Source organism: Polypterus senegalus, chromosome 15, assembly GCF_016835505.1.
Source record: "Polypterus senegalus isolate Bchr_013 chromosome 15, ASM1683550v1, whole genome shotgun sequence".
Taxonomy (NCBI): domain Eukaryota; kingdom Metazoa; phylum Chordata; class Cladistia; order Polypteriformes; family Polypteridae; genus Polypterus; species Polypterus senegalus.
In genome coordinates, this window is record NC_053168.1 from 130641230 (window position 1) to 130664357 (window position 23128).

The window sequence follows — 23128 nt, forward strand, 5'->3', positions numbered from 1 at the left end:
AAATGTGCTAAACTGTCCAAAGGTAAGGGACAGGGAGTGAGTGGCAAAAAAGCAGCTTGGAGACTGCCGTTTGCAAATGCAGCACTTGTGCAGAGTATAATTTTCAATTGTTGATGGTGATGAACAATTTAGGATAGTATTTGCTGAGTTTTAACACAAGATTTAATGTAAGAAGGCATTCAAATTCAGGTTGTGCTTACTCAAGTAGTATTTTGTTAAAAGTTCAGGTTTAAGGTCATTGTTTAAGTTTAAACTACTAATTATTATTTCTTTAAATTCCTTTGTGTCTAAATTAATTTTCTGATTCAGTGTGTATTTACTAAATTTTATGCGTTAATTTTATAATTGCATGTTTTGACGTTAGATGTGATTAATTACATACTTATTGTATGTTATATTATGTTACTTTAAAACTTCTTGTTTTTTAATATCCTTAGGACCTGATATTTGTAGCATTGCTCAGCATGGATGTGAACATCTTTGTGTCAATACTGAAGATTCCTACATATGCAAATGTTTTGATGGTTTCACCTTGGCTGAAGATGGAAAGAAATGCCGAAGTGTGTATGAATTATATATTAATAGCATAATAATGTTAAATTGTTTAATCTTAAAATCATTTTTTTCCAAGCCCAGTACATGAAGCTATGTATTTTTCTGCTTTACAATATTTTCTCAAATTAACCTATGCCAAATTCTTTGCCATATCTGCTGAAATCATTATGCCTCCTAAAGGTAGATAGTGTTATTTTTAATGTTATATCTCAGACAAGGGAGAAGGACATTTCAAGATAAGCTAGTTTTACTCATGGCACCTGAGAGTAGGTATGTGCGGCATGGTGATTAGCACATTCAATTATTAAAATCACTGCATTCCATATGCATGACAGTAATAGCGTTAAACCTAAACCTGCTACATATTTAATAAATAATCTCTTATATATATTTCTCTTGTGGTTCGTCCTGCTTCCTCTTCAAAACCGCTCCCCCCACACACAGCCCACACAGAATTTCTCAATTCCTATTCCCCCTGTTCCAAACCCTTCTCCACACTGCCTGCAGCCACCCATATACCCCCACACCACTTTTTTTGATTCCTATTCCTCCTTCAGACTACCGCATTCCCCGCTTCTCTCTCATGACCCCATTGGTGTCACGTGACCGCCCTATATCTAGCCTCACCATGTGACCTTTCACTTTGGCCATGTGTCTGCCTGGGAGTCTTTTCCGTAGCCTGCTACAGGAAGGTACTCTCACAACCATTGGCATTGGTTTCGCTCCTTGCTATTTTCGTTATACTGCGACGGTTGTTTCCTAAGCCTTTGTTATAAAATGAATGACAGTATCTTCTCTGTAAACTGGTTTTTGTACAACGTCATCTCTATTCCAGGATCCGGCAACTGCCTGTTCCTATTAGTGGGTTATTTCTTGACACAAACGGTTGACGAAGGCAATGCACTGTCACTATGACATAGGGCAGTAGATTTTGTTGCATCACATTGGGACAGATTTGGAGACGTTCTTTTTGTTGTTCTTTCCAACACAAGTCGAGTTATCGCAACAAGTCATGAGTACCATCAATACATGGCAACATCTGGAGTTTATGGTGGTGAAGCTGAAATTCAAGCTCTTTCCAAGATTCTCCATGCTACCATTGTCATTTACTTCAAACACGACCCCAACATCCCGCCTTGCATTACGTTGCAAAGATTTGCGTTAATCTACAACAACCAGTCTTCAGCCACGGTCAGTTGTACGTGGCTTTTTCAAGGGTTAGATCTTTCAACTCATTATCTGTCGTCTTCAGCAAAACACCTATTTCATGAAGCATTTCTTTCTTCTTGATTTCTGAATTCCTTTCTCACCGTTTTCTGTTTCTTACACCGCTGTATGCTATGGCGGACGTCGGCTAGTTAGAATGAATTAATAAGAAATGTCTCATATCAGGAATCTGCTTCCCCTGGGAACTCAAACTCAGGCCAACAGATTATTTACTTGCATTTTCCACCGCTGTGTATACCAACTCAGTGGGAGACAGTAACGTTTTTAAAGTAGAGCACCAGGAGATGTGCATAGTCAAAAGGCAAACAAAATTGGGAACACAATGTCAGTCCTAACTTTCCAACAAACTGCAAACATAATCAAAAACCAGTAGTCAGAATTGAGAGCGAGTGATCAGAAAGTCAAAAGGAACAAAAAGGCTCTGAGCACAAGTTCTGTCTATAATACTCGGATAATATAGAGACGTTTATAGCAAACCATAAACCTTCTCTCCGAGGATATCACAGGAGGTGCACATCTCTCCAAATTGTGGGAGGATTACTGTGACAGTGGGAAACAAAAAAAAAGCAGCAGTACCAAAGCAAACAAATATGGCAATGCAACATTACTATAAATTTACACAAACTACAAATCAAATAAGAAAATCGTAAGCATTGAGTTCTAAAACCCTTAGATCGATGTACAGATTGTGTAAATCTTTCCTCAAAATCCCATAAAAATTTAGTAATGCTACATATCATAACACTGTGCTAAAGACGTCTGTCACCCCAGTGGCCAATTGGGGATTTTAACTATCAGGGTTTCTCTTAAGCAGATGCAGGCTCTCTCTCAGCCTTCACTGTTCCTGCCCATCCAGTGACATCAGGTCCTTTCACAGTGTTGTTAAAGATTGGCCTTCCTCCCATGTTTGTTGCAGATTTAAGCCTCTTGCAGCAAGTTGTTCTGCAAAACCAGTCAATGGTTTTCCTGGCATTTGATGACTCTTCCTGTGAAGTCAGTAGACGGATTGGGAGAGCATGAAGGGTCATGAGGTCGCTGGAAAGGGGTGTGTGGCACTCCCAATATCTGTGCAAAAGGACGAATGGGCCAAGTCTTTAGAGTCCTGGTGCTTCGTGTCTTGCTATATGGTTGCGACACATGGACGCCATCCAGTGACCTGAGATGAAGACGGGACTTCTTTGGTATTGTGTCTCTCCGGAAAATCCTTGGGTACCGTTGGTTTGATGTGTTGAATGAACGGTTGCTCATGGAGTCCCGAATGACGCACATTACCTGCATTGTGACGGAGCGTCAGAAGTGGCACTACAGCCATGTGGCGCGTTTCCCTGAGGGTGATCCGGCTCATAAGATCCTCATTGTTGGGGACCCAAGTGGCTGGACCAGGCCAAGGGGTCGCCCACGTAACACCTGGCTGCAGCAGATGGAGGGTCATTTCCCGAGGGTAGGATTGGACCGCATGTCTGTCTGGGGAGTTGCGAACTGGGATCCTGAGTTGTTTCGCCGTGTAGTGGGTGCAGCAATGCACTTTACCAGTGCATGCTCCCCAACTTGACTTGTAGAGCATTAAAGATGTCTTTTTTCAGACAGGCAATTTGTCGCGTTTCATTAAATTGTCTTACAGAGTAAAGTTTATCTGCGGTGGGACGAGGTTAGTAGGGGCAGGAAGCCATTTAGAAGGTGTTGTCATGGTTGTTTATTAGCTGTGAACCACCCAGTCTCGCTGATATTGCACAGGTGGTGAACCAGCTGAGGGAAGGGAAGGCTGCAGGGATCTGTGGTATCCGGGGTGAACATCTCCAGGCTGGGGCGGTAAGGCTGTCCTCCTGGCATTGCAAGCAGTCTTTGATTCCATCTGGGAGACTGGCATCATCCCAACTGACTGGAAAACGGGACTTCTCGTCCCTATCTGAAAAGGGAAGGGCGATCGCCTGAATTCAGCAACTGGGGGATAACACTACTCTCGGTGCCAGGTGAGGTCCTTGCTAGAGTCATCCTCAACAAGATTTGAGATCGCTTGCTCACCTACCAGCAACCAGGGCAGTCTAGTTTTATGCCTAAGAAGTCTATCATTGACTGCATCCTGGCAAACTCGAATATTAGCAGCTTTTTTGCAGCCTTTGTTGATTTTCATAAGACATTCGACTCAGGTGATCAAATGCCCTGTAGGACATCCTGAGACTTGGCGGGATCCCCCAGAAGCTGCTGGATATCATGGCCGGCCTGTACAATGGTACTTGTGAGTGCTGTGCAGAGTGGAGGGAGAGCTTCTGCATTTTTCCCAGTTGATTCTGGGGTTTGTCAGCAGTTTTTTTTCTCCTTTTCTGTTCAATGCTTGCATGGACTGGGACTGGGAGTGGGGCAGGGTCATGGGGTCCAGCGGCTATTGGGTTTTCACCGATCTTGACTTTGCCGATGCCGACAGTGAAGTTGAATTATTTATTTCACTGTGCTTCAAGATATACCACACAAATGACACATTTTGACAGTATATATGGTATTAGCATCATTTTTATTATTGCTATTATTATTCATCATTATTTGTGTCACTATTGTACAGAACTTTCCATACTTCTGACTTTGTACTTTCAGTGTTTTTGAATGTTTTACAGTAGAAAGATCAACTTAATTAAATATGTATTTTCATGTGAAACAATGCAATGCTTTGTATGTGTTTCTTTGAGGAAAAAATCCAATGCTCAGGAGGCTACACAACACTTTCAATTGTCTATTGGCCAGCCAAGTGTACGCCATAAAGTCTTTGGATTGAAATTAGTGCCTTTCCACCGATTCTGTGCTCCTCATAATATTAATAGTAAATAATTATTTTTTTGTAAAACCCATCCTTGCTTTAACTTTAATCTTTTGATTTTATTCCTCAGAATGTGCAGATGGGGCTATTGACCTGATGTTCGTGATTGATGGATCCAAAAGCCTGGGCCCAGATAACTTTGAGAAGGTCAAGCAGTTTGTCAGTGGGCTTGTGAGCTCTTTGGATGTTTCCCCAAAAGCCAGCAGGGTGGGCCTTTTACAGTACTCCACAAAAGTACGTTCTGAGTTCACACTGGGGCAGCACAAGACGGCGGCGGAGGTCACACAAGCGGTTTCCAAAATCGAGTACATGGGCAGGGGGTCCATGACAGGAAGTGCCCTGAAGTACATGTTTGAGAAGAGTTTTACAGAAGCAGAAGGAGCAAGGCCATCCTCCGCTCATGTGGCCCGAGTGAGCATTGTGTTTACTGACGGCCGATCTCAAGATGACGTTTCAGAGTGGGCGGATAAAGCAAAGAAGTCTGGTAATTGTGTTTGGATGGTAAATTCTGCAATCTTATTTAAGTTGCCTAATGACAGATTTATTATTAGTAACGTCGGGATCTATTTTGGATCTCATATACTGGTAGACAGTGAACGTTTCTATAAGAATTGAGATGTACTCCACCTATGAAAACATAACACAATGTGACAAAACTATTGGTTCCCTTAACCTACTATTCGTAGCACAGCCTTTTTAAAAGGACTAACTCCCATCAAGCACTTTCTGTAACGCTGGGTGACATTTCTACACTTCTCAACCGGTTATTTGGCCCACTTGGCTGCAGCAGGGGGTGCTTGCTGCCTGGCATTATGTTCTTTATTGATGCAGAACACACTTGAGCCATACACATCCCTTTTAGTAACCATGACAGAAATAATCAGACGAGAGCAGTATGGTACAAAAAGAGATAGATCTACAGTGGTGTGAAAAACTATTTGCCCCCTTCCTGATTTCTTATTCTTTTGCATGTTTGTCACACAAAATGTTTCTGATCATCAAACACATTTGACCATTAGTCAAATATAACACAAGTAAACACAAAATGCAGTTTTTAAATGATGGTTTGTATTATTTAGGGAGAAACAAAATCCAAACCTACATGGCCCTGTGTGAAAAAGTAATTGCCCCCTTGTTCAAAAATCACCTAACTGTGGTGTATCACACCTGAGTTCAATTTCCTGATTACTGCCACACCTGTTTCAATCAAGAAATCATTTAAATAGGAGCTGCCTGACACAGAGAAGTAGACCAAAAGCACCTCACAAGCTAGACATCATGCCAAGATCCAAAGAAATTCAGGAACAAATGAGAACAGAAGTAATTGAGATCTATCAGTCTGGTAAAGGTTATAAAGCCATTTCTAAAGCTTTGGGACTCCAGTGAACCACAGTGAGAGCCATTATCCACAAATGGCAAAAACATGGAACAGTGGTGAACCTTCCCAGGAGTGGCCGGCCGACCAAAATTACCCCAAGAGCGCAGAGACAACTCATCCGACAGGTCACAAAAGACCCCAGGACAACGTCTAAAGAACTGCAGGCCTCACTTGCCTCAATTAAGGTCAGTGTTCACGACTCCACCATAAGAAAGAGACTGGGCAAAAACGGCCTGCATGGCAGATTTCCAGGACGCAAACCACTGTTAAGCAAAAAGAACATCAGAGCTCATCTCAATTTTGCTAAGAAACATCTCAATGATTGCCAAGACTTTTGGGAAAATACCTTGTGGACTGATGAGACAAAAGTTGAACTTTTGGAAGGCAAATGTCCCGTTACATCTGGCGTAAAAGGAACACAGCATTTCAGAAAAAGAACATCATACCAACAGTAAAATATGGTGGTGGTAGTGTGATGGTCTGGGGTTGTTTTGCTGCTTCAGGACCTGGAAGGCTTGCTGTGATAGATGAAACCATGAATTCTACTGTCTACCAAAAAATCCTGAAGGAGAATGTCCGGCCATCTGTTCGTCAACTCAAGCTGAAGTGATCTTGGGTGCTGCAACAGGACAATGACCCAAAACACACCAGCAAATCCACCTCTGAATGGCTGAAGAAAAACAAAATGAAGACTTTGGAGTGGCCTAGTCAAAGTCCTGACCTGAATCCAGTTGAGATGCTATGGCATGACCTTAAAAAGGTGGTTCATGCTAGAAAACCCTCAAATAAAGCTGAATTACAACAATTCTGCAAAGATGAGTGGGCCAAAATTCCTCCAGAGCCTGTAAAAGACTCATTGCAAGTTATCGCAAACGCTTGATTGCAGTTATTGCTGCTAAGGGTGGCCCAACCAGTTATTAGGTTCAGGGGGCAATTACTTTTTCACACAGGGCCATGTAGGTTTGGATTTTTTTTCTCCCTAAATAATAAAAACCATCATTTAAAAACTGCATTTTGTGTTTACTTGTGTTATATTTGACTAATGGTTAAATGTGTTTGATGATCAGAAACATTTTGTGTGACAAACATGCAAAAGAATAAGAAATCAGGAAGGGGGCAAATAGTTTTTCACACCACTGTATTTAACTTTCTTTAAAACATAGCTTTCACCTCCAAAATACAATGTATAATCATTTATACATACATACATATCCAGGCCGGAGAGAAGCCAATGGAACGTACAGTTGGAATTCTGTTTGTCAAAGGAGAATGCTGACAGCTATATGAGTCATGTCGAGCAGGGTCTTCAGCGGCATGGAGACGGCTCCTCACCATTAGTAACGCTCACATATTTACATAATGATAAAATTTGTTATGAACTTTGCCAGGTATGGGCAATTGCCATCTGAGCTGTCTGTGTTATTTGTCTACTATGCCCAAAGAACACCTTCCCCTGTTGTAATCACTCATGGCTTCTGCAGACAGTGGCCTCTGGTCACCTTGACCATATTTTAATTCATCAAACGGCACTTTTAAATTGCCTGTCTGTGTCATCTGCTATTTGTGTCATGCATCTCCCTGTCAGTTTCACCCGGTCACCTTCCTTATTACTCGTTTTGAAATAAACTTCACAGATTATAGTGGCACACACTTCAAAACTATTACTACACCACTCTTCTTCAGTTATCTCAGGTGTGATGGGCGCCTTCTCCCAACTCTCCACTCTTTCCACAGTTGATCAATGGGATTTAGATCAGGCATCCTAGCAGGCCACTTCTTCTCCTTCATACTTGGATACTTTTTCGAGGTACAGTATGTTTTGGGTCATTGGGTCCAACGGGAGGACTCCTGACTTGCAACTGAAACACAGCTTTTTGACACTGGGCTATAGAACTCAAACCAAAATGCCCTGACGGTCTTCTAATTTTATTGGGCCCTGTAGAAATTCAAAGAGAGACAGCAAAGCAACACCAAAACAACTTGAGCCTCCCGGTAGGGTAAGATGCTCTTTCCTATGAAAGTCTGAGTTTCTCCTGTGAACAGAGAGTTAATGTGATTTAGAAAAAAGCTCTTGTGTCATTTCATGAGTTCAAAACACAGAAGGGAAAACTCCACGGCTTGTTTGTTATTCTCTCTTAGAAGTTGAGACTCTTTAGGTCTTCTACCATGGATCCCATTTTCATCCAGATGGTAATGGATGGTGTAACTTGAAACCGTTACACCTTAAGTTTGAAGGGCCACTTGGACCTGTTTTGAAGTTTTCCTTGTTTTTTTTTTTTTTCCACCATTCAAACAAAATTCCTCTTCAAATTTTCCTCATGCGCTCACATCTAGGGATGTCTGCTACAGCTGCATGGGTCTTAAACATCTTGAAAATATTGACAACATTGGTCACAGGAACATCAAGCTCTTTACAGAAGGTCTTGTTGCCTTCTCAATACACCCTGTAAGTGCAGAATCATCTGAGAAATTCTACAAGTGACATGATCTGCTGTTATATTGATAGCGGTACATGGAGGGTGCCTTGAGCTTGAAGGGAAGTTTTCCTTGGTTCTTTTTTTTTTTTTTTTTTTTTTTTTTGCACCATTCAAACAAACTTCCTCCAAAATCTTCAGTTTTACTTGTGTGGCCTCATCCTAGGATTTCGGCTACAGTCGCATGGGCCTTAAACTTCTTGATAACAACTTTGGTCACAGGAGCATCAAGCTCTTTAAAGACGGTCTTGTCGCCTCATCGTTACACCTCAGTGGGCAGAATCACCTGAGGATTTCTGCAAGTGATATGCCCTGCTGTTACATTTACAGTGGGTACGGAAAGTATTCAGACCCCCTTCAATTTTTCACTCTTTGTTATATTGCAGCCATTTGCTAAAATCATTTAAATTATTTTTGTTCCTCATTAATGTACACACAACACCCCATATTGACAGACAAAAAAAAATAATTTTTGAAATTGTTGCAGATTTATTAAAAAAGAAAAACTGAACTATCACCTGGTCCTAAATATTCAGACCCTTTGCTCAGTATTTAGTAGAAGCCCCCTTTTGAGCTCATACAGCCACGAGTCTTCTTGGGAAAGATGCAACAAGTTTTTCACACCTGGATTTGGGGATCCTCTGCCATTCCTCCTAGCAGATCCTCTCCAGTTCTGTCAGGTTGGATGGTAAACGTTGATGGACAGCCATTTTTAGGTCTCTCCAGAGATGCTCAATTGGGTTTAAGTCAGGGCTCTGGCTGGACCTTACGTGAACAGTCACAGAGTTGTTGTGAAGCCACTCCTTCGTTATTTTAGCTGTGTGCTTAGGGTCATTGTCTTGTTGGAAGGTAAACCTTCGGCCCAGTCTGAGGTCCTTAGCACTCTGGAGAAGGTTTTTGTCCAGGATATCCCTGTACTTGGCCGCACTCATCTTTCCCTCGATTGCAACCAGTCGTCCTGTCCCTGCAGCTGAAAAACACCCCCACAGTATGACGATGCTGCCACCGCCATGCTTCACTGTGGGGACTGTATTGGACAAGTGATGAGCAGTGCCTGGTTGTCTCCACACATACCGCTTAGAATTAAGGCCAAAAAGTTCTATCTTGGTCTCATCAGACCAGAGAATCTTATTTCTCACCATCTCAGAGTCCTTCAGGTGTCTTTTAGCAAACTCCATTCGGGCTGTCATGTGTCTTGCCTCTCCTCAGTGTGTGGAGGAAAAGATGAATGTGGCCAAGTACAGGGATATCCTGGACAAAAACCTTCTCCAGAGTGCTAAGGACCTCAGACTGGGCCGAAGGTTTACCTTCCAACAAGACAATGACCCTAAGCACACAGCTAAAATAACGAAGGAGTGGCTTCACAACAACTCTGTGACTGTTCTTGAATGGCCCAGCCAGAGCCCTGACTTAAACCCGACTGAGCATCTCTGGAGAGACCTAAAATGGCTGTCCACCAACGTTTACCATCCAACCTGACAGAACTGGAGAGGATCTGCAAGGAGGAATGGCAGAGGATCCCCAAATCCAGGTGTGAAAAACTTGTTGCATCTTTCCCAAGAAGACTCCTGGCTGTATGAGCTCAAAAGGGGGCTTCTACTAAATACTGAGCAAAGGGTCTGAATACTTAGGACCAGGTGATAGTTCAGTTTTTCTTTTTTAATACAGTAAATCTGCAACAAATTCAAAAATTCTTTTTTTTGTTTGTCAATATGGGGTGCTGTGTGTACATTAATGAGGAAAAAAAATGAATTTAAATGATTTTAGCAAATGGCTGCAATATAACAAAGAGTGAAGAATTGAAGGGGGTCTGAATACTTTCCGTACCCACTGTACATCTGGAAGTGTTCCGAGTGAAGATTAATGGAGACAGGGCTGTTCGTTGTGGTGCTGCAGTGTTGCTTACACAGTCGTCGAGTCTCACAAATGGTGGTCTGCCTGACAGATGGTCCATCATCCAGGACACCACATGCTCATCTGCCTGCCTATCTCTGAGTTTATTCCCTTAAGTTGATGGTATTGAAGGTACTGCAGAAAACACAAAACCTAAACCTCACAGTGTGCCAGCTTTGTCCAGGTGAGAATAGGCCTTCTGGAGCAGATAGAGGATCACATCCTCCACTCCAATCTTTGTCCAAAGGGCAAACTGCGGTGGTTCAAGGTGGTCTACCACAAGAGGACTTGTATACTGCAGGATTAGCCTGTCAAAGGTCTTCATGGTGTGAGACATATTGTAGGTGCCACTGGTCTGTAGTCATTAGGTGGAGAGGCTCCTGCCTTCTTTGGATCAGGGACAAAGCCTCTGTATCCTCCTGGAGCAGGTCGTGGTGGGGAGAAGGGATGTTTAGCATCTTTGCTTAGACTGTTGCCCCTGTGATCCAGATCAGCAGTAGAAAATGGACGGATGAACGATTTGTCTTTTGACTCGGTGAATTAAAAGCATAAAGATTTACTGTTAATTTACAGGAGAGGTGTTACATAAATGGAAAGCTGCATCACGGTGTGCTGGAACTATATGACCAACAGCACGAGTAGCCATTCAGCACCATCACTGTATCTTTTGGACCGCACACTAACATTAGCGTCTGTGGAATGGTTTCAAGTGCAGTTATGGAATATTCTCTTTTACCTCACGTCCTCGGGTTAGTTCAAATAAGGCCAATGCCACTCTGGTTTGTCATAAAAGGTCACTAAAGGAGGTTGGTTTCAGGTAGGGGACCCTCCCTGCCTTAACCATAAGAAAGGGCCTCACCGCAATGAATGTCCAGGACCACAGAGACTGGTGGAAAAACGATATGGTGGGGGGGGGGAATTGGGCAACCGGCTAACAGGGGTAAACCTTGAAAATGGCTGTTAAACCGGTGATGATGATCGCATTTTTCTTTTCAGGCATTACGATGTATGCAGTGGGAGTCGGCAAAGCCATCGAGGGTGAGCTGCATGAAATCGCCTCAGAGCCTCAGAATAAACATCTGTATTACGCGGAAGATTTCAGCAACATGGGCACCATCGCTGAGAAGTTGAAATCCCGCATCTGTGAAGGTAAGTCAAAAAAATAATAAGAAGAAAAAGTGAAGCCAGTTTGCTCCATTACGTTAATACTGGAATGTGTCATTTGCTAGCATTTCAAGTTCATCTTAGAAAAAAGGACACGTCACTACGTGGAACGGTAAGGGAAAACGACAAACTAGTCCGCAGCTTAGCAAAGTCCTTTTGTTAGGTTGATTACATTTTTAATGAAACCAAATGCATGCACAGGAAACCTGAAGACAAGTCGATTAAGAAGGGAACAGCGTAATCCAAAGACACCCCAATACCCCCCAATCAGAGCCTTTCAAAGAAAACAAAACAACAGATGTATGGATAAAGGGTGCAATGTAAAAAAAACAAAAATGGAAGTGAACTTACCACACCGCCCAGGTAGCCGAGAAGACTGAAATATCATTAGGCCCCTTCTCACTGCAGGGACTTGTTAGAAACTCACTGACGTTTGTAGCATTCCCACCACACCGCAGGAACTCGGGCCATTTGTAGTTTTTTTTTTTTGTGCTCCTACTCCAGGTGTTGTATTTTTCATTCAATCAGGAACTAATTTGAGAGAGGTGCAAATTTGTTAGTAGTTTGAACTTTGGAGAATTATCAGTGAAGATGGTGCGCTGCACTTTGCAACTCGTCATCCTGGCGTGCCACACCATGCGTCACATTGAAGCAATCCTCTCCCTGGTAAAGTCTCAATCGCTTTAAAGCAATAAGGTGTCCGTGTTCCTTATGAACTCCTGAATGTCCTGCATCTCTAATGCCGTGTTCCTTTTTCAGACACAAGCGGGAACTTCTTTGTTCAAATTTCTATCTATCTATTATATAGTGCCTGTCTTGTCCCTATATGCATCCATCTATTAATCACACAGTGCCTTTCCTATATGTCTATCTATGCACCACATCACTCTTCACAGTTGCCTCCCTGGTGTGCCACATCTGTTACTCGTGATGTTTAATCCACACATGAAGTCATCCAGTTATATCCACACAACCTCCCAATCACATGCATTTACTACTAACAGCGTATACCAAAGGTGTCTAACTCAAGAATTCGTAGAACTTCCAAGAACCTGGACTCTTATGGACTGCAAGTGCAAGGAGACCAAGATTCAAGTTCCAGTTTCTCCCCAGGTGGACACTGCATGTTCTTCGAGTTCCCTTTCACAGCTCAAAGACTTGCAGGTTAGGTGTATAAATGATGCTCAATTGGCCCTGATGTGTGTCTACCCTCCAATGGGCCTGCACAAGATCAGTGCCAGCACAGTACAAAATACCAAATGAGACAAGGTGCATTTATTTCCAAGGCCTTTTACCATCCTCGTTTTATTTTATTTTTTAAATAGTCACACTAGAACACATTAGTGCTCAGTAACTTGCTCAGGGTCACCCTGTACATCGGTGACATATATTGAATACACAAACTTCACGTTCACTGGGCAGCAGCACTAGTTGCCATTGGGAGTGTTTGTCTCGTTTCATTCCAGAATCCCAGCAGCGTATGGTTTTCTACACCAACACACTCCACAATATGAATTGCAAAGGCACGTCATTCCAAGTAATAAGCCTCAGCACAAGCCCACTCTGTTGTAACTTTGGACTTTATTTAGTAGATGGATGGTAAATTAGGTTATTGTCATGTGAAACTCCATGAAGTCTAATCAACAGATCGACATTAACCGTGATCAAAACACTGTGACCTTGTCCTTCAGCAGCTTGGTGTTTAGCACTGAATGATTCCTACGCTGTATCCAAGATATGCCTGGAAAGGACAGATAAGATGATAAAGGGGTGACTGGGCCAGCTGTGTGGAGTGTTTCTTCAGTTCAAGATGATTTTCAGACTTACTGACAATAACCCAGCTTCTGTATTCATGGTCCTCTTTTCTCTTCAACAGAAAAGCCTGCCACAGAAGACCAGTGTATGTGTGAAAATGTAATCCAGTTCCATAACCAAGCCACCGAACAAATACAAAAACTAACAGTGCAGCATATCCTTTCCTAACAATTGCCAGCTTTCAATTCTAATCATTAATCAGGTCATTCTGATAATTCACTTTAGCAGAGAATGAGGGAAGAAGTTTATTGTCGATTCTCTACACTCTATTTGAAATGTTAGTGAAAATGGGCAGAAATTGGCAAACATGCCCTATAAGAACAGTTACTTTAGAATCTTTCAGCACTTAAAATAATTGCATTTTACTTTAAAACAAGACAAGTCTTGCCCTTCATTGTATAGTGTAATACTGCCACCCTATGGCCTTATTTTTAACAACATGCACAATAATCAGGTGTAGATAGAAGTCACCGCATGTTGGCAAAGCAACAAGTTAAAGGTTATTTCCACAATAAGGAAAGACGGCATTGGACAAGATGTTTCAGCTGTCTTCTACCTTCTTTCTAATGAAGATGGTAACAGAAAAAAATATTGTTTTACCTTCTTTCCAGTTCAGCATGAATAGCATTTTTCCTTTTTATAGGCACGCGGTTGCAACCCTCCACAAATGCCATAGCTACAGGCTGCACATTCTAGTCTAGGAGATAGAGGGTTTTTTTTTGTGGGTGGGCAGGGTTTGGGGTGCACGCTGGGTAGAGACAGGGGTTACTAGAGAAAAATGTCTCTGAACACCTACACTAAAGTGCAAGAGAAGAGCTTAGTCAGGTTTAAACTACATGTACTTCCTTAACTCATCACCTTACTGGAAAAGATTGGAAGAAAACTGGAATCTCTGGAAAACCAGCTGATATACAACTGACAAGTTTAAAGGGAACAAGCTGTTTTGAAAGATGTTAGAAGGCACGTCAAGGAATGTCTATATTTACCATGCATTTTTGTGTTACATATCCACTATTAGGGTTGTTTCATTGTGTCTACAATTAATCTGAAAATCCTGATAATTTTCCAATAGTATAAACAAATATGTCTTTGCCACGAACAGATGGCAAAACAGCCTTACTGTCACAGAGGTGACATATTCATGTAACTATTAAACTGATGCTTCACCAATCCCCATACAAAGTATTAGGCTATTTAAAGAGGGCAAACCAAATGTGTGCACTGGACCAGTCAGTAGCTCTTCTGGCAATTTACGTGCCATAATACAATCACTGAATCCACATGCAAGCTATTGGCTTTAACCACCTAAAGGTGAGGTATACATTTTAGAATTACATCAACATGTTCATTTTAATGGGGCAAAAAGGCAAACGCCGTCATTAATTGCCAATTTATTATGGAAAGGGTATTTTCTGATCATTTATTAAAAACAGCCAGCTGAGCAGATGTTTGCCTCACAGTGTTGCTGGCAGCTTCTGTTCTCTGGAGTCATTAAAAACTGAAGCTAAGCAAGCTACACTTCATTTAAATTACACAAAAGGAATTTGAACACACAAGAACTTAAGAAATTTAACAAACCAGAGACCATCAGGCTTGTTTGTCTAGCTAAACCGTCTCTTGAATTAAAAGTATAGGTTATATTACATATCAATTCAGGGAATATACATCATGAAGGTAAATTGTTTCTGAACAGTGGACTACACAGTGAAATTACTTAAGCCTAAATGCTAAAAGAAAAAAAAAAAAAAACCCATCAGGCCAAATTATCATTCATACAGCACCTGTTATCAAGCAGAAGTCAACAACTCATTGTTACACCTGTGAGACACAAAGCAGTTTGCAGTAGTTGATAATTTTATTAATATTAGTATCGCTGTGGGAGGTCTATCTGTACAGAATGTAATAAAAACATACAAATGCCGAGCCGGTGTCATGACTACTTTTCATGAGGAGAATTATTTTTAAGTGTGTCCCAAGAAAACTGATGTGTATTAAATTTAAAACTAAAAAATTATGCAAAGAGGAAAAATAAGATTGATCATACTACAGATTTTCTCCATCACTTTGTAAGTTGTGCATGGTAACTGGTGGCCCTCATTTGGCCCAGTGTGTCTATTGGTGCCATTTCTAATCTTTGAGAAAGTATGTTTAAATACCCGGGGAGAGAGGGAGAAAAACTTCAGCACAGAACACACTTTACCAGATTGTTTTTTTTTTTTTAAATCAATTTTATTTATAACAAGACAAGAAAGTTCAGATTTATTTTTCACCAGTCTGTTCTGGCATGCTTCTGATGATGTCAGAGTCACCTGGAAGGTAGCAAAACAAACCAGCAATGTTAGTTATATTGGTGCCTCACATCAGCAGATGAAGTACAATTGAAAAAACTCAAAGGCAGCAAGTTCACATCTTCGCTAGAGTACATCCATGCTTCCCCAAATGCAATTCCTGACTAGCTTACATTTAATCAAAATAAAAACTCCAAACAGCATTAAAAATACAGTTAACTGTCCCAATAAAGCAACTTACTCTTACCGAGTGCAGTTTTTTAAAATAAAATAAAAATGTTTACAATTTGTGAAACAGAATAAGCAAATCCAAACAGACTGTTAGCTGTCACCAACAGTAAAGGAAAACAGACAGAAGTACAAAACCTCATCTGTGGACACTCTGAAGGTTTTTCTCTAGCGAATGTCTAGCCCTGATTAGATCACAAAACAGACCCAACAGGCGAGAATTATTCGCATTAAACTTTTTTCATCAGATGGACTTCAACATGGAAGAAAATCATTTACATCAGAAAGTTTAAGAAAAAAAGGAACCTTAACATATACAGCACACAAATGTGAAATGGAACAAAGTAATTAAAGAAAATCTATTCCTGGTGGCAGCAGTGGTTTGCATTGCTAACTCAAAGCACCACAGAAACTGCGTTGAAATCCCATATGCAAACTGCACGGACTTGGAACACATTTATTTTCTCTGTCTGCAAAGGTTATTCTTTCAGTTATTTTGCCTCATTTTTTATCAGGCATGAGAGAGTACCTTTTATTAAAAAAGGTAAGTAAAACGTGATAAAACATGAAAAATTCTCAATACCTGCTTTGTATTGATAAGTCTCAGGGAGGGAAAATGAACTTTTTTTTTTAAATAAAACACTGCATTTGAGGAAATGACTACTTTCTCCAAAGAGCCAGGGCCAAGGCCCCAACATCTTCAAACAAACTTTGGCTAAGCAGTCTGAGCACAGTTGTCTCCTAGATCTTTGACAACATGAGACTTTAAAATACCATGTTAAGTAAAATAGACAGCTCAACACCTTTTATTTAAGACATTCACTTTCAACAGAAAGATTCTACCGTTTTATCTTTATTATTAAAAATAAGGAACACAATCATTTAGAACAGAGTTCTGAAGGAGGTGGGCACAGCCAACTCGAAGTGCCAGGTAGGTAGGTAATACAAGTCCCACACTGACATTTACTAAATGTACTTTCATTAAAGGAAGCATCTTAGCTACGTGCCTCCTATGAGGATGGTAGTTAATAACTATTTTCTAAACTAGTAGAAAGTGAAGGCCTGATTAAGAAGAAACAAGCGGAATTAACCTCGGCTTATTCTATTTTGTGCACGCTTTGGCTGCCAATCTTATGTTAAAGACATTTCAACATGTAATACCCACCACCAAAAAAAAAATGAGTTGTGCATATGAAAAATGCTTCATAATTTGATTGAAAAAAAGAACACAAACAAAAACCATAACTGACAAAAGTCCCATAAATATCTGAACTCACCAGGATCAATGATAGCTAGAGTGCATACCCTGTAGTATTTACCACAGGCTGTACCCAGTTCAATGTTGTTTCCACTGTAATGATGCACACCAGTCTTGGCCAACATAGCATAGTACTCAATTTCAGATTTCCTGAAGAAACAAAGCATAGTTTCTTCATTTAGTATTCTTTAGTCCCAAAAAATTCTTAAAATTAACTTTGTAAACAAGTATGAATAAATTTTTCCCCTAAAAGTCACTAAGAAAATGTACCCATCAATTCTTCCAGTTACATTGGGTTGGGAGCACAAGTTACCAGTAGTTAATTTCTTCATTAAAAACAAGTTGATAAAATACATATTAAACTATCAATGCAACTTTTATACAAATAATGCAAATCACCATCAACAGCAGCCTATAGAAAATACAGCAGAACTTTCCCCACCCACTTAGTCAATACAATTAAAATTTCTCTCTCATACATACACACCCTTTACTGCAACTAAATGGCTAAAAGTTCTAACTAGTCCAAAAAAAATGAACTGCAACAAAAGTGCAATGAGACATTAAAATGTAAGGTGTATGACAAGATAGGAAGGGAAGCACATTTGTCTGACTTTAATGTGGGACTCTTTGGAGTGGTATTGGCTGTCAGCCACACTAAACATGCACTTAGAGGGAGCACTGGTGTTAAAGCCTGACTTCCAACTTGCACATTCATTACTGTAACAGTGTGAAAACCAAAATGAACTCAAACACTACATTTAATGTGAACAGATCATTTGGTAATGGAATCTACAGCATTTATCTTTGGACAGAACTCTAAATACCTCTTAAATCTACAGTACATGGCACAAATAAACATACCCAGCCTCAGTGCTTTGATGATATATACCAAGTGAAAACACTGTACTGGTTTTTGTCTCCACCCCCCCCCACCACCCCACCCCTTCATTATGTAATGGAGGCAAAAAAATATGAAGCCAAAAATCTAGCAGAAAAGTAACCTGGTTCACAAGATTAAACATCTGCAAGACTACAAAGAAAACATTATAATTTCTAGTTGTAACTGTAATTAACTTTTTAAATAAACCTGTGCCTAACACATCCTACTGCCCTACAATAAATAAAATCCATCTATTGCATAATCATATCAAAGCAACTGAAATGCATGCATTATCTGCTCAAACTTTAGCTGAAACAAACACTTAAGTCTCAAACTGGACACCATGACCAGTACAGCTGCCAAGGCAAATAAGCATACCTATACAATGCATATTAATATACTTTACCACATCTATTAAACCATCAAATATCTAAGTTTAAACAAAATACTATATGCACTAATTTGATTTTTTATAGCCAAGTACAGAATATTTTTAGAGGTTTTGATTTTCTTTCAGAAAGATGAATGTTGATTTCATGCCACCATAACAAATAAACACACAATCATACATGCCTTGTGCAGTGATCGGGATGTGCTGCTTCAGTAGAACAACAATTTATAGGTTGCTGTTCTACTGTAGTAAAAGGCAGATGCAATCATCTTCCTGTCTTAGCCATTATTGCAATATAGTGTGAACTACATAAAAGGTAGCATATGGTCAAATTTTCCTGGTAGTACTACATAACTAGGGATGTCACCAAGGTTAAGGTACAATATAATGACATTTATAAACATTAAAGTATCAAGTAACCTTTAACAAAATTAAGTTAAACTTTGAACAGTGTGATGTGTAAACAAAGTGTTTTATTAATTCATTTGTCTACAAAAAAAAACAACTGATGTTTTCATTTCTGATGTTCCAATTTGGAAGCCAATTAAGAGCGGCTATGCTCTTCTTCCAAAAATGCTGGTGGAAGGACAAGATTTAGGGTGATGTAAAAAGTAAAAACTTTACACTTTCAGACATGGAAGGGAATGAACGCAATGATGATGCTAACCCCCTTAACACTTTGGCATTTAACCCAAGCCTTGTATCCCATGGAAATACAATTAAGCCAGAGTGTCTGTTTTGTTCATATGTACAGCGTTAAGCTCAAACAGCACTTGGGAGAGTATTCTGCTGTCATCTACCGGGTAGAAACATTATGCTGCCAAAGATATTTTTCAATGCATTTTGCCATTCTATGGCAACTCAATATTCATGAGTGAGGCAGGGCAATCAAAAAAAACACAACTGCATGTAAACAAAAAAATGTAAATCCACTTTTATAACAAAAAGAAACTAAATCATTACTTGAATGAAGTGATAATGTGAACTAGTCATCAGACATTAAAAAAAGATAGTAAAGCTGATGCACAAGGCACTGCATGACCGAGCCTTCGTAATATGCCTGGTGAAGCTGGTTGCGTGAAGCTTCAGCATGGCAAAAAGAAAAGGACTGCGACCAAAAGTTAGTAAATGAAAGATGTTAGCCTTCCAAGCACTGTTCACAATGAAGCAACAGGCAGCGATCATGTCAAAGAAAACGTGGAGGTCACTAAGCCTTGCACTGTTGTGGTAGTCTACAACAATGGGCATGTCAACCATGTAGATCAGGCACCAATAATTTAACCTCTCATGTGCACAAACACACACAAAAAGCATAAAGAAACACTTCTGTTGTCCCGATTGCAACATAAGGTTGTGTGTAGGTGACCATTTCAAAAACTGTCATAGAAGAACATGTAGTTAATCTGCATCAGTACAGCATACTCCTCCTATAGTATACGTTTTGGCAATAGGTTTCTGTTGTACAACAGTTTCTTGTTGAAAGAAAAAGAAAAGAAAAAAAATCAACCTTTGGGCTCTTTTCTTGGGTACACAACGCTAAGGAAGTTACTATAACATTCAAACATTTTCTTTAAAAAAGTGAAAAGCACATACAGAAAACCAGTTACTCATTTACAAAACACAAAGCTTCACAACTGTCTTCTTACCTCAAAGCAGGGCAGTTGTTTGCCAATATGACCAGCTTTGCCTTGCCTTGTCGGATCATCTTGAGGGTCTGCTTATAGCCCAAGACATATTTACCACTCTTCATAACAAGTTGTAACCTTGAATTTATAGACTCGAGTGACTTTTTCTGTGAGAGAAAAAAAAATAATAAAATTCTCATCTTCAAAATATTTCCACTACTCACATCAAGAAAAATATGTGCAAAACAAAACTAGTCTTTTTCAAGAAAACTCTAACCAGCAAACTGAACACAACTCTTACCAGTATTATTATAGTAACTGTTTACAAATAGACATAGCCTAATAGCTGGCAGCAGTTTAGCACGGTTTAACATTTATAAAAAAAAACTTGACAGATTAAAAAGGAAGTTGGCCAACTTAAGGTAAATTGAAAATGAATAATTTTTTCTACTGTTAAAAATACTACAAGTTTCACATTTAACTGTGGTATGAGGGTTAGGATTCTTCTAATGTGTGAAATGAAACACACTGTACTATCACAGAAGGTTGTACATTAAGAAATAATGTCCAATCAGGTGTCACAAATCTGGCAATGGATTGGAAATTAACACCAGCCTAGATACAGGTAAGGAGATAATGCTTACTTGCATATATACTTGTAAAAAATCTTTATAGTGTATCCATTTAAAACATTAATAATTTCAAACACAACCGTTTTAGAAATTGGTAAGCAAGAGCAGCATATTACTTTTGGGATGGGCTGCAGCACACCAAAATCAGGTCACTGATGTACACCTCCGAGTCTGCTCTGACAAAGAATAGGCTTAGTAGAAAAGTAGCTAATAAACCATTAAGGTGTGTGCTTGTCCAATGTCTCAGAGAAATCACACTGGCTAGTATGGCTTTGGTGACATGATTAAAAGAGCGAGTGTGAAAGACATGGAGGAAAAAAGTGCAGAAGGCACACAAGAGTCACCTTTATGAACAGGAAGGAAATTAAGTCTGAGATGTAGACTTTACAGGAACACACTCAAGAGAGGGAACACTGATGGAGAGGCTCAGACACAAGTACAGAGGAAAGGCACTGAAGGTACATGTAGGGCAAGACACAGAATAATTTAGAAATATTATCATCCATCTTTAATAAGTAGCATGGCTAGTTCAGAGACAAGATACAACTTGCAGATATTAATCCCAAACTAAATCTTACCAATACCCTGAAGAAATCAAATTCTAGATGTCACAAAAGGTATGTTAACTGGGGACTGAAAATGACAAGAGGACCCTAAAAGCCATTATTCAGTTTTTTTTATGCACCATGTGGCCACATTAAAAGAGTACACCAGTCACCTCCAGATGTCCATTTAAAGACAATGCTGATTAAAGCAGGGGTATGCAAGGTCTGAGGGGATTCAAAATTTAAGTGTGACAGCATTTACCACAAATACCAGCATTAGCATATGAGGAACAGCAGGTCTGATAATATTCATGTGATGGAGGATGACAATACCAGTGCAGACCAACAGAAGGTCTACTGAGCAATAACACACTGAACTTAAAAGATACTCAAAATACACAACATACTATCCCTAGTTACTATTGGGTTATAGCAGGCAACAACCCAAGTGTAATATGGCCACTCTCAGCCAAAAAGAAATGACTCAAGAGGGCTAATGAACACAAACACTAGAGGAATGCACAGCTTTATGGACTTCCATTAACAGTTCTGCGAGATGTTGAAAGAATAAAACCACAGGTAAGTCCTGCTAGTCAGAAACACTGGGGGCCTATACAAGCTGTGTAAGGAGTCTGTGACATACATAGGGTTCCTTGAGCTAAGATGGGGAACATTTGAATGCATAGGACATTAGAACTTCTTGTCCGTTAGGTGCACTCCTCAACAGCAACACTGCACTTATCTGTGAATGGGTATTTTGAGCAAGATAATGCTTAAAACTAAAAGACCTTGCGATGGCTCCAAATGGTGCATCTCACAAATCTTTGATGCGATCATGTCGACATGGACCACAAAAAAATGAAGTCTGTTCAGCAAGCAAAAAGAGATGCCAGTATAAGCATCTTGTTGCTAAGAATTTGCCAAGTAAGTGCACCTGCAATAGGTTGAGACAAACTATTAACTCGTAATAAAAATCCTTCACCAAATAATACGCACCCAGGGCCACAAGAAAGACCATTTCGACCAACAAAACTGTTACAATTTCAACTACTATATATATATATATATATATATATATATATATATATATATATATATAAACTACTCCTTTGGCAAGTTCGACGACATTTTCTTAAAAGAAAATGAGATATTAAACCCAACTAGTAAGCTGTACAGGGAGAGTTCTTACTACCTACATGAAAGAAGGCAACAGTGCAAACGGTGACATTCAAAATGATGAAATGGTAACAACTGAAACACCAAACCAAATAACTTGTTTTGGAAACAGGGTTTTGAAAAATGATTCACGATGTCAATCTTCAGAAACGTTCAAATCAGGCCGCTCTGAGGAGTAACCGCATGGTCACCTATCAGTGTTTCGTTTTGGAAAATCATAACACCAAAGAAGACACTAAAAGTTGGAAAGGCAGGAAAAGTTTAGAAATTAACAGCATAATGCGTATTAAAATACACTACGACAGTTGGAAAGTAAGGAGCGAGTTAAGCCGTTACATTGGCAAAACAATTTGTCATAAACAGAACACAGCTTTACTGAACTTTTAAGACGAAGGTACCAAAATTACGACATACATTCTAAAGCAAAAAGTTAAAACAAATGTTCGTTTTAACTAAAACGATAAAGCCAGGCCATGCTCCTCCACGTGAAACGCCATGCACGCCACATATGACGCCTGCGCTCCTGCTACCTTCCGTACTCGACTCACCGTTTTCTTGGCGGCCACCATTTTCGCAGTTCAGTGCGGTCCAGCCCACCTAAACAAAGAAAAAACAAACACTCAAGAGGCTTATCTTTACAGTAGGCTAAATAAAACGCTTCTAAAAACACAAAAACACAGACAAATTTACTACTAACGACAGAGCGTATCTTACCACAGACGATACCCGAAAATGGCCGCAGAGAGAAAGGAAAGATGTCCCACAATGCAACAGCTTTCTGGGCCCA

General features: G+C 40.0%; 2 protein-coding genes and 1 non-coding gene across 5 annotated transcripts in view; 1 reads left to right on the plus strand and 2 right to left on the minus strand.

The window, feature by feature from the left end:
• The window catches only part of LOC120515614 (matrilin-2-like), a 53694-nt gene extending 38456 nt beyond the window's left edge, over positions 1-15238 (plus strand). For all 3 annotated transcript variants that reach the window (XM_039736735.1, XM_039736734.1, XM_039736736.1), the window contains 5 exons: positions 438-560; positions 4662-5075; positions 11333-11485; positions 13377-13469; positions 14179-15238. In XM_039736735.1, coding sequence (XP_039592669.1) covers positions 438-560; positions 4662-5075; positions 11333-11485; positions 13377-13469; positions 14179-14234 — 839 coding nt within the window. In that variant the 3' untranslated portion in view covers positions 14235-15238. The remainder of the gene's footprint in view (positions 1-437; positions 561-4661; positions 5076-11332; positions 11486-13376; positions 13470-14178) is intronic.
• A 284-nt stretch (positions 15239-15522) lies between these two features.
• rpl30 (ribosomal protein L30) lies at positions 15523-23128 on the minus strand. The gene is made up of 5 exons (XM_039736737.1): positions 23056-23128; positions 22890-22938; positions 20010-20155; positions 17109-17239; positions 15523-15624 (listed from the first exon to the last, which is right to left on the minus strand). The coding sequence occupies exons 2-5, from the start codon at positions 22908-22910 to the stop codon at positions 15575-15577; spliced, it is 348 nt and encodes a 115-aa protein (XP_039592671.1). The 5' UTR covers positions 22911-22938; positions 23056-23128; the 3' UTR covers positions 15523-15574.
• Positions 15927-16062, minus strand: LOC120516212. Its single transcript, XR_005630803.1, has one exon. It is a non-coding gene; the product is annotated as a small nucleolar RNA SNORA72 (small nucleolar RNA).

Excerpts from the sequence above, each read along its gene's own strand:
- rpl30 (XM_039736737.1), bottom strand. The coding sequence starts at position 22,910 with ATGGTGGCCGCCAAGAAAACG. Across the intron at positions 17,240-20,009 it reads AACAACTGCCCTGCTTTGAG|GAAATCTGAAATTGAGTACT; the intron begins GTAAGAAGACAG and ends TTGTTTCTTCAG. Across the intron at positions 15,625-17,108 it reads TCTAGCTATCATTGATCCTG|GTGACTCTGACATCATCAGA; the intron begins GTGAGTTCAGAT and ends GCTACCTTCCAG.